At 39.0% G+C, this 18,635-nt stretch overlaps 2 protein-coding genes and 2 pseudogenes across 4 annotated transcripts in view; 3 read left to right on the forward strand and 1 right to left on the reverse strand.

Moving 5' to 3' along the window:
* The window catches only part of PEX13 (peroxisomal biogenesis factor 13), an 89,734-nt gene extending 84,189 nt beyond the window's left edge, over positions 1-5,545 (reverse strand). The window contains exons 1-3 of one of the 2 annotated variants that reach the window (XM_058428775.1): positions 5,459-5,545; positions 4,680-4,771; positions 4,065-4,221 (exon numbers count right to left, since the gene is read on the reverse strand). The gene's annotated coding sequence lies outside the window, so the exon portion shown is untranslated. Of the gene's footprint in view, positions 1-4,064; positions 4,222-4,614; positions 4,772-5,458 lie in introns of both variants that reach the window. The other variant, XM_058428774.1, reaches the window with a different exon arrangement.
* The window catches only part of PUS10 (pseudouridine synthase 10), a 68,111-nt gene extending 54,929 nt beyond the window's left edge, over positions 1-13,182 (forward strand). For both annotated transcript variants that reach the window (XM_032178582.2, XM_032178583.2), the window contains exons 15-18: positions 158-275; positions 5,434-5,576; positions 8,490-8,589; positions 11,163-13,182. In XM_032178582.2, the coding sequence (XP_032034473.1) occupies positions 158-275; positions 5,434-5,576; positions 8,490-8,589; positions 11,163-11,201 (400 nt within the window). In that variant the 3' untranslated portion in view covers positions 11,202-13,182. The remainder of the gene's footprint in view (positions 1-157; positions 276-5,433; positions 5,577-8,489; positions 8,590-11,162) is intronic.
* A 1,827-nt stretch (positions 13,183-15,009) lies between these two features.
* Positions 15,010-15,643, forward strand: LOC116484003 (small ribosomal subunit protein eS12-like; annotated as a pseudogene).
* Positions 15,644-15,922: 279 nt separating this feature from the next.
* LOC116484257 (non-POU domain-containing octamer-binding protein-like) lies at positions 15,923-17,311 on the forward strand (annotated as a pseudogene).
* Positions 17,312-18,635: the final 1,324 nt, after the last annotated feature.

Here is an 18,635-nt window from a genome sequence, read left to right on the forward strand (position 1 = left end):
AAACATACTAAAAATCATTGAATTGTACAGTTAAAACTGGGAAATTATATGTAAATTATATCTCATCGGAACTGTTTTTAAAGAAAGGCTAATTTGGGGCAAGGTTTGTTTGTATTTTATTTATTCAGACAAACTTTTAAAAATTGTTTTTGTTTAGAGAGGCAATAGGACATATGAAAGAAGGTGAAGAAGAAAAGACAAAGACCTACAGTGCCTTAATTTGGACAAATAAAGCAATACAGAAGAAAGACATTGAATTCCTAAATGACATAAAGGTAGTTTAAGTGTTCTTATTCTTTTTATTTCATTTTTCTGTTGCCTATCAAAGATCCCATTGTCTTCTAATTTATTACTAGCAAGTCACACAGCGTGGCCAGTGGGGAAGAGCCCCACTCTGAAGACAGTTTGCCTGGGTGCAAATCCTGGATCTGCATTTCTGAGCTGTGTGACTTTGGACAAGTTACTTAACCTCTTTCTGCTTCAATTTATTCATCTACAAAATTAGTTAAAATAATTAAATGAGTTTAATTAGATAAAGCACTTAGAACAGTACCTGGCACATAGGAAACCCTTGGCAATGCCATTATTATCTTTGGTCATTTGTGAAAAATAAATATAAAATAGCACTTATCTAATAGAACTGATGCAGAGGTTAAGTACATGAATAAAACATATGACAATGTATGTAAAGCACATGCATTTTGCCACATGTGACGTTTTCCTATACCTGAGCATGTCATGGTAGAGTGCCTGTTCACGTGCATACTTCTTCCCACCTGCCCCCACCTCTTCTTATAAAAATAGTTTACTTTCTTTTTTCTTTTTTTTTCTTTTTGAGACAGAGTCTTGCTCTTGTTGCCCAGGCTGGAGTGCAATGGCACAATCTCAGCTAACTGCAACCTCTGCCTCCTGGGTTCAAGCGATTCTCCTGCCTCAGTCTCCTGAGTAGCTGGGATTATAGGCACCCACCACCACACCTGGTTAATTTTTGTATTTTTAGTAGAGACGGGGTTTTGCCATGTTGGCCTGGCTGGTCTCGAGCTCCTGACCTTGTCATCCACCTGCCCCAGCCTCCCAAAGTGCTGGGACTACAGGCATGAGCCACCGTGCCCGGCCAAAAATAGTTTACTTTCAAATGCAAGGAATGAGCATACATGGGCACAGAGATGCATATAGTTACCACATTGTTTAAATAGGCAATATTTTGCAACAACCTAGATGACCTACTAGAAGGAGCTGGTTTAATATTAATGGCTTATCTGTATAATGGACTACTACTATTCAGCCATTGAAAATTATGTTGTAGATAAATATTTATTGACACAGGAAAAGGTTTCTGGTAAGTGCTAAGGAAAAAAATAAAAGTATAGACTCTATAGAGGATGATATGTTTTGATTTAAGCCAGGGGTTCCCAACCCCCTGGTAGTACCAGCTGGTGACCTGTTAGGAATCTAGCCACACAGCAGAAAATGAGCAGCGGATGAGAGAGCAAAGCTTCATCTATATTTACAGCTGCTCCCCATCACTCACATTACCACCTGAGCTCTGTCTTCTGTTCCATCAGCGATGGCATTAGATTCTTATAAAAGCGTGAACCCTATTGGAAATGACACATGCGAGGGATCTAGGTTGCATGCTCCTTATGAAAATCTAATGCCTGATGATCCGTCACTGGGTCTCCCATCATCCCCAGATTGGACCCTCTAGTTGCAGGAAAACAAGCTCGGGCTCCCACTGAATCTACATTATGGTGAGCTGTAAAATTATTTCATTGTGTATTACAATGTAATAATGATAGAAATAAAGTGCACAATAAATGTAATGAGCTTGAATCATCCCAAAACCATCCCCTCCTTCCTCGGTTCATGGAAAAATTGTCTTCCCAGAAACTGGTCCCTCATGCCAAAAAGGTTGGGGACTGCTGATTTAAGCACACACAAACGCATATATATGTATATGTATACACATACAGAGGATTATGTAGAAAACAAATTGTATGGCAAAAGATTCTACGAATAGGATTTATACTTATCATGAAAAATATGAACACACAACAAATAAAAATAGACAAAGGATATGAACCAGTTAGCTGCAAAAAGAACAGTGGCCAAGAATCATTTGAAAAGGTTGATGTAACGATAAGACATCACTTTATTCCCCTTAGACTAATAATACCTATCAGTGGGTTGGAGTGGAGGAGAGTTCTCAGTAGAAATGTAGTGTTTCAGCCTTTTTCAAAAACAACATGGTAATGACTGCAAAAATTTAAAATATACTGAACTGTCCTGTAGAAATAAAACTCCAGTGCATAAGAATATGTACACGGTGTTTAAGGGCTTTAAGTGGCAAAATCAACAACAAAAAGACTGGGAACAAAATCAGCATCCCTCAATAAGGAAATGGTAGAGTAAATTGGGATATTATACAGCTATTAAAAAAAATGAAATCAGGCCGGGCATGGTGGCTTACACCTGTAATCCCAGCACTTTAGGAGGCTGAGGTGGGTGGATCACTTGAGGCCAGGAGTTTGAGACCAGCCTGGCCTACATGGTGAAACCCCATCTCTACTGAAAATACAAAAAATTAGCTGGGTGTGGTGGCACATGCCTGTAGTCCCAGCTACTTGGGAGGATGAGGCATGAGAATAGCTTGAACCCAGAGGTCAGAGGTTGCAGTGAGCTGAGATCGCGCCACAGCACTCCAGCCTGGGGGACAGAGTGAGACTCTGTCTCAAAACAAAAGCAAAAACAAAACCCAGCATATGACCCTGTTTAATTTACATATTAGTATGTACATATGTACCTAAAAATGCTAGGAAAAAAGATGGAGGTATGTCTATATCCATGACTCATAGGAGCACTTATGACATGAGAAAAAAAGCAAAGTGCAGAATAATGTTTATAGTATGAATATTTTGGTAAAAACACACAAATCATTCACCTGCTTAAAGAAAGTCATTTATAAAATGAGGAGATGGACTAGATCTCCAGTGGCCTCTCCAGTTCTTAGATCTGTGATTCTATAGCTAAGACCCTTTGGTTTTTGGCCATACTATATAAGGTTCTTTGGATGGTGGTTATAATATAGACAGATATCTTTAAGATTGCAAAATGAATTTTTAAATTTCTTTATGCCTTTCACATGGGTTGTACAAGTCATTGAGAATGCCGTGGGAAAAATAAACTCATTAAAAAAATAGGTTCATAGTTTGAGGGTAGCCATAGAGATAATTCAGAAATAATGCTGAGGCCAGGTGCAGTGGCTCATGCCTGTAATCCCAACACTTTGGGAAGCCAAGGCAGGAGGATTGCTTGAGCCCAGGAGGTTGAGGCCACAGTGAGCCATCATTGCACCACTGCACTCCAGCCTGGACTGAAAGATGATTTTCATAGGTACAGACTAAGTGGTGAAAGAGTCTTTTTTAATGGTCCATAGCCTAAGTAGACTGATGCAACTAGTCGATTTCAAATAATGTTTTTAGTTTTCAAATATTCCAGTTGGCATAAAAATTATAAAAACTGACTAAATTCTCCATTCTGAGAAAAAGTCATTTCAAATTTACTACTTATCCCCTCTTCAGGAGCAACTTATTTCTAAAAAACAAAAAAAAAAACCAAGCATATGTGTGTGTTTGTGTGTTTCTGAAAGCTCAGCAGTATGGGAGCAGTAGAGTGCAATGTTAGAATAAATGAAGTGGTTTCCTTTTTCAACTAAAAACAAACAAACCAAAAAAGACATGCGGCTCGTGGTATTTCCACTGACCAACTGTCTCATGGTCAAAGTACTGGGAATAACTCTAAAGGTGAAGGAAGCAGGGGAGAGGACTTGATAGACAGCTGTTAATTTAAAGGCCCGCTGTTTCTCTAAAGTGGAAGCCATGTCTTTATAGATTCCTTCACAGTTCAGCCTTGTCCTTTATTTATGTATTTTCTTTTTTTTTGTCTCTTTGACCAGAGAAAAATCAGATCTTATGGAGACAGCTTATCTCATCAGGACAAAGTGTTTCTATAATAAAATCAAAGAGTCATAAAAACCACAGAGTTAGGAGGAGCCGTTGACTCACCACTTTGGTAAAAGCAGTCACACCCTTTCAAATGTGGTCTTTGTCAGAACTTGCTCTTTTTTTCTTGGTGGAGAACTTGATAGAGGAGAGAGCAGACAGAAACCTTTCTTTCTTAGCAGGCCTTCTGGCACTCAAGAACCGTGGAAATTAGGAAGAGCTGTTCCGACAAGAAAATGCAGAGGATTCAGTTCTTATGAATCTCAATTTCTGATTATGCCCAATTTTTAAAACCTGGAATTAGTTGACCTTTTACAGCATTAACCTCTATTTCTTAATTTTTATCTTGTGACATAAAAGAAAATCTCTGACTTGAACGAATTGTGAGAAAAACAAGGCTGTGTCCCTAAAAAATCTGAAATGTAAAAAGACATGCGGTATTATTAGTTGCAAGCTGGGCTAACAAACATTGAAAAGTCCCGGTTTATTATGCACATCGATTTGTAATTATTATATTGAAATGTCACCCTAAACAAGATGTATTAATAACTTTTCCAGACATATCCTTTTGTATAACCCTTTTCCTTCACCAAAAAACCCCAAAACAACTTACCCCTGACAGTAGGTATGTGGTTCTCCCTAAAACACGCAAACTCGGTGGGGCGCGGTGGCACACACCTGTAATCCCAGCACTTTGGAGGCTGAGGAGGGCAGATCATCTGAGGTCAGGAGTTGGAGATTAGCTTGGCCGATATGGTGAAACTGCATCTCTATCAAAAAAATACAAAAATTAGCCGGGCATGGCGGCGTGTGCCTATAATTCTGGCTACTCTGGAGGCTGAGGCAGGAGAATCGCTTGAACCCAGGATTCGGAGGTTGCAAGTGAGCCGAGATGGCGCCCCTGCACTCAAGCCCGGGCAACAGAGCGAGACCTTGTCTCAAACAAACAAACGCAAACTGCCATACACCCAGGCGATGCTGATGTCCCACCTTCTGCAACCAGCCATTGCTCACCCCAGCCTGAAATCCCCACTCTTAGGTCGCTCTGTTGGGTTAGAAAACAAAGGTAAAGAAAGGCCTTGTCCTTTAGGGCAACCCGATTAACCTAAAGGGCAGGCCAGAACTCCAGGGCCTTCACCAATTTGTTAAATATGAGAGTAAAAGAGACCTATTTACTTCAAAGCCCTCTTTAAATGGCAAGGTTACTGGGGCCCAGAAAATGAGTAATGATAGACTGGGTTATGAGAAGTCCCACAGAGTTTGAACCTAAGGGGACACAATTCATTTTACCATTAGTGTCCACCCCATGATAGGTGGAGTTCTCTAAAGGAAACATCTGTGGTGAGCTGTGGATGGTGAGGGAAGGGCTAAGACAGGCTTCACTGGGTGGCAAAGCTCTGACTCCGGGACTGTGTGTCATATTCTCCCCTAGGACTTAAAGATCGACCAGAAAACACCTTTGCGCGTCCTTCACCGAAGGCCCCTGGCTGTGCGAGCTCGCGTCATTCACTCCATGGAGACACAGTATGTGGATGAGCATCACTTCCGCCTCCTCTTGAAAACTCAGGCCGGCACGTATCCTTCCACCTGCTGCACTGCTGCCATCGAACCAGAACCCTGTCGGAAAAGTTCATGGTCTTCTAGAAAACTGGGTCAGCTTGGTCTGGGAGGGATTTGGGAAAGGATTATGCTAAAGAAGAATATTTTTGTTTGTTTGTTTGTTGGATGTGGTTTTTTCCCACTAAATTTTTTTTTTTTTTTTTTTTTTTGAGGCAGAGTCTCGCTCTGTCGCCCAGGCTGGAGTGCACTGGCGCGATCTCGGCGCACTGCAAGCTCCGCCTCCTGGGTTCACGCCATTCTCCTGCCTCAGCCTCCCAAGTAGCTGGGACTACAGGCGCCTGCCACCACGCCTGGCTAATTTTTTGTATTTTTAGTAAAGACGGGGTTTCACCGTGTTAGCCAGGATGGTCTCTATCTCCTGACCTCATGATCTGCCCACTTCGGCCTCCCAAAGTGCTGTGATTACAGGCGTGAGCCACCGCGCCTGGCCTAAATTTGTTTTTCAAAATGATTCTAAACCCTGAGGTAGCAGTCAGTTCAATGTCAGCTTTAAAGTTATGTGTGTGTGTGTATATATATATATATATTATTGCAGTGTCTTACGCAATGCTGAGCACATAGTACTCAGAAAATACTTTTGATGGATTCATTTGCTGTCTTGACATTTTTTGCAAGTCACGTATTTATGACCATATTTGGGTCTTTTCAACATTTCAAGTATTTGCCTCAGATGATTAAACACAGTTAGTAGATGGGAATAGCACTACTTTACATCATGATCTTTACTTGGCCACTGGCCTAGTACAGCAGAGAATATCTTTCTCTACATGCCTTGTGAAAAAAAACAAAGACAAAACGATTCAGATGACATATCATTAGTTAGCACCATTTTCAGACTGCAAAGAGCTTTGACTGTGTTACAGAAAGGTTGAGATTCAGAGTTAAAATATCTATAGTCCAAGGCTGATAATTTGTTCATAATCTAACCTGACTTGTATAATTTTTGTATCAGAACTGAGTCGCTGATTAAAATATATCAGGGAGCTCCAATAGGCTTAGCTTTAGTTTACTTTTTGAAGGTCTTCCTAGTTTTTGTTTGTTTCTTGGTTTTATATTATTCTGTGATCCAATAGCATGAAGTGACAAACTACCTTCTAACTGGTATAGAACTAATGATGTACTATTGTATGTGTGTGTGTGTATATATATATATTACACACACACACTAGATATATATATGGAAAAAAAGCAGGTTTTAATCACCAAATAGCATTCTTACTATATTGCTGTAACTAGTCTGCCTGTCCTTCCCCACCAGCCTGCGTTCACTTCTTCCCCTGCCCCACCCCAGGACCTGGATTTACTCAGCTAAGCCAAGTATAGGTTATCTACTCTTAAAATCTTCTAAATTTTGTAATTTGGATCAAAGGGTGATCAGTTTAGACTCCAGTGGACAGATCTTTGTATCTTTGTTGTTTGGAGCATATTTGCCTATCATGGATGGAATTTCAAATCATGTATATATTTTTAAAAGTCTTCTTACCTAATCCTGGCCTTTAGTTCTGGTGGGCCAAGGAGAAATGTCTTTTGTAAAATTTGATGTCTTTTCAATCCTATTAAGACATTTTTAGAACCAGCCATGTACATGTACTTAAGGTATTAGCCAAGAAAGACTATGTGATAAAGCTTTAGATACCACATGGTTATACACAGAAGTATATGAATTTTTCACTTAATAAATTTAATTTACATATACCTTATATATTTACCTTGATCAGTGCAGTGAGCTAGCTCATTTGACTTAAACCTTGTCCCTCTGGTTAGGAATAAGAACCTCTCTGTACGTTTTAACTGGTTATTCTGGGGCTATTTGGTTTTCTCTCCTCATCATTGCTATGCAGAAGGGGATTCTTTAAAGAAAATGAGAGAAAATGGATAACAATTGTTGGGTAGTTGTGAGTTTATCAAAAAACACAGTTACTAGATAATTATATGTCTTACGCTTTAGTCAAAACATTTGGCAAAGGTAGAGTGAGTAAAACGTTCAGAAAGTGAGGACATAATATCAGCGTATTATAATATAGATTTTTCATCATCTGGAAACAAATTTATTTCTCTATTCAAGTTCCATTAAATATTTTCTACTAAATGCTTGTTTGTAGAACAAAACATAATGCTGCATTTTTACTGAATTCTGGCAAAAACAAATCTTTTAGATAAATATTGTCAAAGCTGCAGTACAGTCCTATGTAAGGAATGTTAATCTTAAAAACAACTTCTAGAATTAGTTATTGATTTCAAAATTTGAAATACAATTTTGAGGGAAATACAAAGTTGCCCCTTTAAAAAAGAGAGAGAGAATTAACTTAGTTCTTTTGCTAACCATGTTAGGTCTTTGGTAATTCTTCCGAAGAGCCATCATTAAGACTAAACTAATAGTCTCATTATTCCTTCCATCCTATTGCCTCTGGGTCATGTTACAAGGAATTGCCATCATTAAGATCACTGTGTGTGGCTCTGTGGAAACCTACCATCTGGCATGTGACAGTTGCCATTACTAAAAAATGGGACTAACAAGATGATAACATAGAAATTGTGGCAAAGTTGTTTTTTAATAAAAGCATTGAGCTATATAGCTAATTTTTAAAATCCACATCCAAACCTTGGCACTTGGAGATGAGCTATAAAGAAAAAAGAAAGTAATGATTTTTGGTAAGTTTGATGTAAACACATTTCCCAGGCTCTGATGTTGGCTGCCAGGCTACTAGGGACCACCTTGCCAAAGCTTATTTTTTAATACATACAAGTCAGAGCTCAGAAATAACCTTTATTTTGTAACATTTCTGCTCTTATTATTTTTGCCTGTCAAATCTTACCAAATAGTTGGTACAGCATGCTGTCTTCATTCTTTCCTTAAACAAACCCCAGCTACATTAAAGAGTTTGTACATGGAGACTTCGGGAGAACCAAGCCAAACATTGGGTCCCTGATGAATGTGACTGCAGACATTCTTGAGCTGGATGTTGAGGTAAACCATTTTATTGTGGAATGCACATTGGCAAATTGAATTCAACCAAAGTTATGCTCTTTGGCATTAAGCCATTTTAGTACCACCCACCTCCATAGGTATTTGAGAATGGTGAAAATCTCACAGTAACATTTTATTGAAGGGAGGGACTGTCTTCGGATATTTTTTTTTAAATATGAGGTCTCATTTATGTTCCTTGCAAATATATAGCTAATTTATTAACTATGCTTTACATGTAGTATCAAATCTAAACCCTTAAACCAAGCAAGGAAATACTCATTTCCATACCTGTTGTGTTTTATAAAGACTTTAAAGCAGCGTATTCAGAAACATGGATTCACAAGGGTAGAAAGTGAGGTGAGCCAATGGTTCTTCATAAAAGCAGTTCTATAAGGACCCCTGTGATGTGGTCCAAGTTCTCTGCTCTTACAGTCTGAATTGAAACAAGGTTAAATTCTAAAGTAATTGTAAGAATGGTTCTGTCGGGCAAGTCTCCATAAATTTTTCATTTGAGTATCAATAGGTGTTGAGTCACAAGTGGTGTTTCTTCATGACAATCTGACTAGGAATAGAGTACCTCCCCCCCTACTCTCCCCAGAATCTTAGGACTTGGGGATTTGTACTTGGGAATAATATCAAAGTTATAGAAAGAAGTGGGCATAGTTGCCCAGTGTGAAAACATCTATGGTAATCAAATGATCACTGGAGTATTATTTCCTTACCAGCAATTCTCTCAAGTGCTCTGGGATTAGATTAGCTCCTGCAGTACAGCCAGTGATCATGCCCTCAAGGTTGCAGGGAGCCTCTTTAGTGAAACTATCATTTGGAGGAAGACAACTTTCTGTTAAAGAAAATCTCTACTCCATTCATCTTTTTTTTTTTTTTTTTTTTTTTTTTGAGACAGGGTCTTGCACTGTCACCCAGGCTGGAATGCAGTGGTGCGATCACAGCTCACTGCAACCCTGACCTCCCGGGCTCAAGCGATCCTCCTGCCTCAGTCTCCCGAGTAGCTGGGACCACAGGCATGAACCACTATGCCTGGCTTTTGTTGTTGTTGTTGTTGTTGAGATGGGGTCTCACCGTGTTGCCCAGGCTTGCATTAATCTTTTTTTACCTTAATTCTCAGAACAGTTAGGAGTATCAAAGACTCACAGGCCAGTGTTTCTCAATACTGACTGCCCACTGGAATCACTTGTGGAGCTTTTTAAGCACTACAACCTGCCTCCCCTCCACACACACACACACACACACACACACACACACACACACACATGCGATTGTGATCAGTCATGTTTTATTTTCAGCTTGAGAAAACACTCATTAATTTACATTTGGGTGTTTGGTATATGGCTATATTCTGAAACAGAACCAAAATACCTTCTTGAGATTTGTACACATAGCTATTTAGGCTTTTCTAATAAATTTTTTTGAAGCCAGTACGTGAAGTGACTCATGGATTAATGAAAAAATTTTCAGTAAATAATTTTACGTTTTAAACTTTAAATGTCAATAAAAGCCACAGATACAGTGGGTTTTTTTTTTTTTTAACTTTCTCTTAAAGTAGATCCCCTAGCCTTTGATAGACCTGGTATGTATTTATGTGGAGACAAATAGTCTGTTTACTGTAATTTCATTCTGACTCAAAGATCAAGGTTTTGTCCTAGAATAACAAAATAAAGGTAAGTAGAGATAGATGAACTGGATTTTAAAGAAACAGAAATTCTACAGAACTGAAGCACAAAGATCCTTAATCCTTTTCTAGTTCCAGGTCATCTTTCATAATCATTTATTTCACATTTTGTTGCTGTGTTACAACAAGACTATAGGCTTATAGACTACTTGAATATTTGTTAAATGCAAGATGAGAGAATAAAAATGATCAGAAGAATAAAAATTTCTGTGACTTCTGAAGGAAAATTGGTGGTCACTTGAATTTGTTTGTTACTTTTACCCATAAATACCCCTTTTTTTTTTTTAAGATAGAGTCTCATTCTGTCGCCCAGGCTGGAGTGCTGTGGCGTGATTTCGGCTCACTGCAACCTCTGCCTCCTGGGCTCAAGCCGTTCTCCTGCCTCAGCTTCCCGAGTAGCTAGGACTACAGGCATGTGCCACCATGCTCGGCTAAATTTTGTATTTTTAGTGGAGATGGGGTTTTGCCATGTTGGCCAGGCTGGTCTTGAACTCTTGACCTTGAGTGATCTGCCCACCTTGATCATGTTGATCTATATAATTGATCGGCCTCCCAAAGTGCTGGGATTAAAAGTGTGAGCCACCACACCTGGCCCCATAAATACCATTTAAAAAATTTAAATGTATTCTCTTATCAGTCAAAAAGCACAGTTAATAACCAACTGAGTAGCCAAATACTGCTACTCAATTAATTCAGAAGACCTCGGGCCCAAGAATCCCTAGAACAGACTTGAGGGTTAATTTATGGTATTCAATAGTTCTTTTCTTCAAACGCAATTTCTTCTGTTGCATTATATTAAAACTATTAAATTTATACAGCATTACCAGCAAATGCTTACCACAACAGTAATATCTGTTTTAATGACTTCTTTTCTCCCTTCTAGTCTGTAGATGTTGACTGGCCACCTGCTCTGGATGACTAGCTTTCAAATTTGGAGACAAAGAGTATGGTTTTCCTGGCATGATGTGGACATCCATGGAGCACATGCCGTAAAATGGCTGTTTACCCACCATAACGGTGTCTTGGAAACCATTTGGATCATGTTGATCTATATAATTGTTAATTTGTTGTAACATCTCAGGATCTATATTTGTGTATATTTTGTGTTAAATTGTTCCAAGGATGTCTTAGGATTTTTCTCATTCCCTCTTTCACCCCCACAAACCAAACTATGAATAATGAAATAATTCTCCTTAATTCTTTAATTTAGAGAGGTGCACAAACAGGACACATTCTCTGTTAACCTAAGAAGCTGTAATTTCAGCAAGATTTCCCTCCACAAGAGATATACCACCTTTAAAATCATGTTCTAATTTTTTTAAATTATCTATATAAAAGTTATATCTAGATTTATGCAGCATAATATCCTATAATATTCTAAGATCGCAAATGCAAATCTGACATTATTATTTTTCCCAGGAAGCCTCAAACAAGCTATTACCAATGAAGTACTTTTGGCTGTGATTTGTCATAAATCTTAACTGAACTATGAATAATGAAATAATTCTCATTAATACTTTCATTAAGAAAGAATTTTGACAATCTAAAATTGTCAATATATTTTTCCTGTGGAGGGAAAGTAAAACTGTAGGAACCAAGGCATGCCATGGTAGGAGCCTTTCATAAATCTTTTAAATAAGGAGAAACAAGTGCCTTTAATAACTTTAATCCCAGGGTTAAGAATTTGAAAAATTGAGATTGCTAAACAAAGATGAACTGATATTATTTCAGAATGCTTCAATATATTATCCAATTATAAACATTTTAATAATATCTTATTAAAGTAGATAGGATATTGTCTCCATTTTATAAATGTGGAAACCAAAGACTAGAAGTTAAATGACTTATCCAAAATTGTTAGCTACTTCTATATTGAGGACTAGAACTGAAGTTTCTTGGTCTCTAGGGTCTTTCTAATAAGCCCTATTACTGAGCACCAGTTTGTGTGAAGGGGCAGCTATGGATGCCATTTAAACTCATGTAACTGATAATTAACTTTTGGAATGTAGTTACCAAATCAAAGAGCTTACCAAAAAATAGCCCAAGACTATTTAATACAATCTTATATAGTTACCATTTGTTAGTAAGTTAAACCTCAGTTGGTATTATGAAGAGGAAAAACATTAAGCTAAACCTAAAAAAAATGAATGGGTCATTAAGTTTCAGAAAGGAGCCTCATTACAATTTCAGATTTGAGTATAATTTCCATCACCCTAATTCAACTATTTGAGCTTTTTTTAAGAATACATGTGACTTGACTAGTATTAGATTACTCACCGTTTCCCATCTCTATATTAAACATAAATCACAGATACCAAGATTCACTTTAGATATGAGGAAAATGGTTTTAATGGACACAAAGGAGTCAGCCACGTTGGAACCAACATAGTTTCATACCACGTTGAAACCATGTGTTTGATATGCGAATAACAGCAAATAATTTTTTCACTATTGTCAATGCCAATGCACTGAAAGGCCCAGAAAATGAGAAAAGGATAACAAACTTTTGATAAAAAGGTAAGAATTTCTGTGTGGATGTTCCTCAGTTCCTGGGAAAATTTTGCTACAAAAGAGATTTAAATAATTTAGGAGGCAGTCTTTCGCGTGGTATTTTTGGCTTAGCTTTGAATCCAGTGGACCTGTAATATGTAAGAATGAAGAATGTGCTTAGCAAACTGAAATGAGAAGACTTGTATTTCTTAAATTTCTATTCCTGAGATTATACAAAATTTCAAGCAAAGAGTAAGCATTAGCTTTAAATACTTCTTCCAAATGTTCCTAGAATTTTGAGACAAAGATTGTTAAAAATTAATGTATGTCTTTGTTTCAGGCAGAACTGGGAATATTAAGTAGTGAGAGTACTGTAGTTTCCCTTTTGCCTACATAAAAGCATTTTAAAATTAGTTTTATGATTTCTTTGTAAGCTTTATTTAAATTCAAAGTCTTTTTCATAACACTTAGAGAAAGAGCGCTTTGTACTTCTTAGTATCTCTTTGTCCCAAATATAGTCTGTGGTTTATTTTAGGAAAAACATCAACTCTGAATACCTGGAAAAGTCAAGAGAAAATAAAGTTGGTAAAATGAAAAATGTCCAAGTAAGATAACCGGTTAAATTTGCAAGTTATGTGAAGTAAATTTAGAAGTTAAATTTCCATTTTGTAAGAGAAAAACATCTTACTTAGCAAATCTTTTCTTTTAGAGCTAATTATTCTTTGATTTTTAAGTCCACATAAGAGAATGAACTTTGATATCAGCTTTTCTGATTTTTTAACAAAGGCTACCCTTGTTTATTACGAAAAATATTACTTTTATGATTCTATTTTGAATTTTTTAATTTTGAAATAATTCTAAACTTACAGGAAAAGTTGCAAGAAAAGCACAAAGAACCTTTTTCCCTGAACCATGGAGCCAGTGATGCCTCATGATCTTAAAGGCTTCAGTGTGTAATTTCTACAAACAAGGACATTCTTTTACTTAACCACAACACAGTGATCAAAACCAGGAAATTAACACTGATATATTACCATCTAACCCACGGACCCCGTTCAGGTTGCCAGTTGTCCCATCAATGTCCTTCATAGTCAAGTGCTCACATTGCATTTCGTTATGTCCCTTTAGTCTCCATCACTCTTAAAAGTTTGTCTTTCTTGACTTTAATTACTTTAACATTTTTGAATACTTCAGGTCAGTTATTTTGTAGACTGTTCCTCAAAGAACAGGGTTCTTTGGGTTTGCCTGATGTTTCCTTTTTATTAGATTCAGATTGTACCTTTTTGGCAAGAACACCACAAAAAAGAGATTGTCTTCTTGCATCTTATCAGGTGTCACACAGTTTTGATTTGTCCAGTTGCTGGTTGGGGCTTTGGTCAATTGATTAGGTATTATCACTAGGCTTCTCCACTTTTATGGTTATTCTTTTTTCCCCTTTTAATTAATAAGTATCTTGTAGAGAGATCATCCAACTTTCACTCACTAGTTTTAGCATCCATTGAAGATTTTCACCTGAATCAATCAGTACCACAATGATTGCCAAATGCAGATTTTCTAATTCCATCATTCCATTTACATTAGTTGGTTGGCATTACCCTAAAAGGTAGAGCTTTCCCTTCTCTCCAATTTATTCATTGATTTATATCATGTGGACTTGTGGCTTATTTTATTTGAGAAGTTGTAAGTTGTTCATTTGGCCAGTGGTGGCCCCTTCAAGCTGGCTTCTGTGTCCTTTGGTATGTCCCCATCATTCTTGGAGCATGTTCTTACTTTCTAATACAAAAAGACATTCCATGCTCATCTTTGTATTTCCTCTGCACTAACTCTGCAAGGGGCTTTTTCTCTAAGATCTGGTCTCTTTTAGCAGAAAATCGTATTTAGAAACCAAGATCTGAGCAGTAGGTATGCTCATTGTTTGGTGCCATTGCTGTTCCCAAGCCCTCTCATGGAGGAACAAAGCTAGGGAACAAACATGAATGCATGTGCATGCACACACACACACACCCCACTCATACACACACACCTGTACATCTCTGTATCTACACATACTGAAAGCTGTAAGAGTTTATACCAGTACTTCCAATTCCAACCTTATTCTAGTTTTCACCCTTTCCAAATTTGTAATTCTCTTCTCTGACTATAAGAAATTTGGCTCCTGCTCTTTCCCTGCTGCCACCGAGTTGTATAGAGGTGGAGTCTCGGGTGCATTCAAGATTCGGCTTCACTTGTAACCCACTGCCATGGCCTAGGAAGGCAGTGCTGCTGGAGGTGTAATGGACATTAATACTGTTTTACAGGAGGTGCTGAAGACTGCCCTCATCCATGATGGCCTAGCATGTGAAATTTGCAAAGCTGCCAAAGCCTCAGACAAGTGCCAAGCCCATCTTTGTGTGCTGTGTGTGCTTGCATCCAACTGTGATGAGCCTATGTATGTCAAGTTGGCGGAGGCCCTTTGTGCTGAACACCAAATCAACCTAATTAAGGTTGATGACAAGAAACTAGAGGAATGGGTAGGCCTCTGTAAAATTGACAGAGAGGGGAAACCCTGTAAAGTGGTTGGTTGAAGTTGTGTAGTAGTTAAGAACTATGGCAAGGAGTCTCAGGCCAAGGATGTCATTGAAGAGTACTTCAAATGCAAGAAATGAACAAATAAATCTTTGGCACACACACACACACACACACACACATACAAAAGAAAGAAAAAAGAAATTTGGCTCAGTCCTCCTCAAAAATAAACAATCTATTGCTGCCTCAATTCACAGTCCCCTCCCTGCTGCCCTCAGACGTTCTCCTCAGGCTCCACACTGCAGCCCTACACTAGGCCACTACCACTGCCCCCTGTGGTAACATCTTCCTGCACTTTGTACAGAACAAGCAAATGGCTTTTGTCCTGAATTATTCAGGAAGGGAGGGAGACAGGTGGGAAAGAAGTCAGGAAGGCAGAAAATAAAAATCTTTTGATACCACAGAAATACAAAGGATCAAAAGAGACTATGAGGAACAATTATATGCCAACAAATCGGATTACCCTAGAAGTGGACAGATTTCCAGATGCATACAACCTACCAAGAATGAATCATAAGCAGAAAATCTAAACAGACCAATAAAAGCAAATAAGGGTCACCGTTACTCTGAGGAGAGGCCAGTAGGTAGAGAAGCAGTAAAACTTTTAACTTGGAGCAAAACCACACTCTAGGGAAATATTATTAGCATCACCAGCAACAGCAGCAGCCATGGCTGCTGCCAATACCTGCAAATGGGAAAAAGGCCAGCAGCCAAAATGAAGGCTTGACTATTGACCTGATGCATTTTAAGGAAACCAGGAAAGAAGCCCTTCACCAAACGAAGCCAAATATTTGTGGGCAGTGTTCCTTCTGACATCACTGAGGAGGAAATGAGGAAACTATGAGAAATATGGGAAGGCAATTTCACAGAAAGAGAATTTAAATAAATTAACAAAAAGGAAAAATGAAAAAATGAAAAACAACGACAAAAAAGAAATATGGGAAGGCAGGTGAGGTCTTCATAAGAATAAAGGCTTTGGCTTTATGCACTTGGAAGCACGAATCCTAGTGGAGATTGCCAAAGTGGGTCTGGACAGTATGCAGCTGTGCGCACTCTGCCTGCCATAGTGCATCCCTTACAGTCTGAAACCTAACAAACTTTTGGAAGAAGGCTTTTCTTTGGCCACGTGGAGAGGGCTGTAGTCATTGTGGATGATCAAGGAAGGCCTTCAGGGAAAGGCATTGTTGAGTTCTCAGGACAGCCAGTTGCTCAGAAAGCTCAGGACAGATGCAGTGAAGGCTTCTTCCTGTTAACCAAGTTTCCTCATCCTGTTACTATGTAGCCCACAGGCTAATTAGGTGACAAAGAAGGACTTCCAGAGAAGCTGGTTGTAAAGAACCAGCAATTTCACAAGGAGTGAGAACAGCCACCCCAGTGTGCACAGCATGGCTTTTGAATATAAGTATGCCATGCAGTGGAGGGTACTCATTGAGATGGAGAAGGAGCAGCAGGACGAAGTGGACTGCAATATCAAGGAGGCTCATGAGAAGCTGGAGATGGAGATGGAGGTTGCTCGCCTTCATCAATGCCAGGTCATGCTAATGAGGCAAGATTTGATGAGGTGCCAAGAAGAGCTGTGGAGGATGGAAGAGCTGAACAACCAAGAGATGCAAAAACGACAGCAACTGGAGCCCATGCGAGAGGAGTGCAGGCACTAGGAGGAAGTGATGCACTGGTAATGGCAGGAAAGATTCACTGGAACCTTCTCTGATATGAGACAGCAGGAGATACAGATGGGCCAGATGGCTGTGGGAGGTGCAATAGGCATAACGGAGGCACCATGCCCCCTGCTTCTGTGCCAGCTGGCAGCCCAGCTCCTCCAGAACCTGAACCTATGATGCTAGATTGACCCCACCAACAACGGAATGCTTTGGCCAAGCTGCTGCAGTGGAAGGGATTGGGGCAATTGGCGGAACTCCTCCTGCATTGAACTGTGCAACTCCTGGAGCTGAATTTACTCCAAACACACGTTGCTGATACTAATAAAGTTGCAGTGTGTAGTTTCTCAAAACCTTTAAAAGGACCCTTTTTGGACTAGCCAGAATTCTACCCTAGAAAAATGTTAAGAGATTCCTCCCAATAGTTAGGTCTACCCTACCTGTACTACTCTAGGGAGTATTTTGGAGGAAGAGGGCAAGGGAGGAGTGGTATTTAACAAATCAGTTCTGTGTGGTATATTGTTTAACTGATCAATTCTCTGTGGTGCATTACTGAGGTCTCAAATGTGACTCTTGAAGGCCTGGGGGAACCACAGTGAAATGAATCCAGTTAGAGACCCATTAATCTTAATTGTTTTTTTTTCTCCATCCTGTTTCATTTGCTTTCTTATCCATACAATCCCCAACCCCAGAGACACTGCCACATACACCACAAAACACAAGCTCCTCCAATGACCTTCGCCCCACTGCTCCATTCATTCCCAGGTGAGAATTCAGGCAAATGTCCACAGAGATCACAAACAATGTACGTATAGTTCTTTTATATCTGATATATTATCCCTTCATGTCCTAAGGAAGACATTTTCTCTTAGAGACTTTCATTTCAGTATATCTTTTTTAAAAATCTTGTGTTAACTTGCCTCAATCTTTTTCTTGGATAAGGACAACCAGGAATGGCCCTTTTGTGTCTATGATGTTGCTGTTCACAACTTTCCTTGATAGGCCTAGTACAATCTTGGAAACAGGGTTGCTGTATGCTGAAGGTCTGAGAGCAGCTCTTAGCCTTGCCTATCTTAGGCAGTAGTTGTGCTGTGCATATTTAATTGATGTACTATGTTTGATTTGTTGCTGATACTTTAAATTTGAAGTTTTTCTGAGAAATGGAGCAGCAATGCAGCATCAACTTGTTAAAATACATGTTAAGCCTTGAAAAAAAAAGGAGATTGAATCAGTAATCCCAGCACATTGGGAGGCCGAGGCAGGCAGATCACGGAGTCAAGAGATCGAAACCATCCTGGCCAATATGTTGAAACCCCCTCTCTACTAAAAATACAAAAATTAGCTGGGCATTGTGGCATGTGCCTGTAGTCCCAGCTACTCAGGAGGCTGAGGCAAGAGAATCACTTGAACCTGGAAGACAGAGGTTGCTGTGAGCCGAGATTGCGTGACTGCACTCCAGCCTGGTGAGAGACTGAGACTCAGTCTCAAAAAACAAAACAAAAAAAAAATTCCCTCATCAAAGAAAAGACCAGAACCAGACGGCTTCACTGCTGAATGCTATCGAACATTTAAAGAACTACGGCCAGACACGGTGGCTCACATCTGTAATCCCAGCACTTTGGGAGGTTTAGGTGGGAGGATTG

The sequence above is a fragment of the Hylobates moloch genome, unplaced genomic scaffold, assembly GCF_009828535.3.
Source record: "Hylobates moloch isolate HMO894 unplaced genomic scaffold, HMol_V3 SCAFFOLD_15, whole genome shotgun sequence".
Taxonomy (NCBI): domain Eukaryota; kingdom Metazoa; phylum Chordata; class Mammalia; order Primates; family Hylobatidae; genus Hylobates; species Hylobates moloch.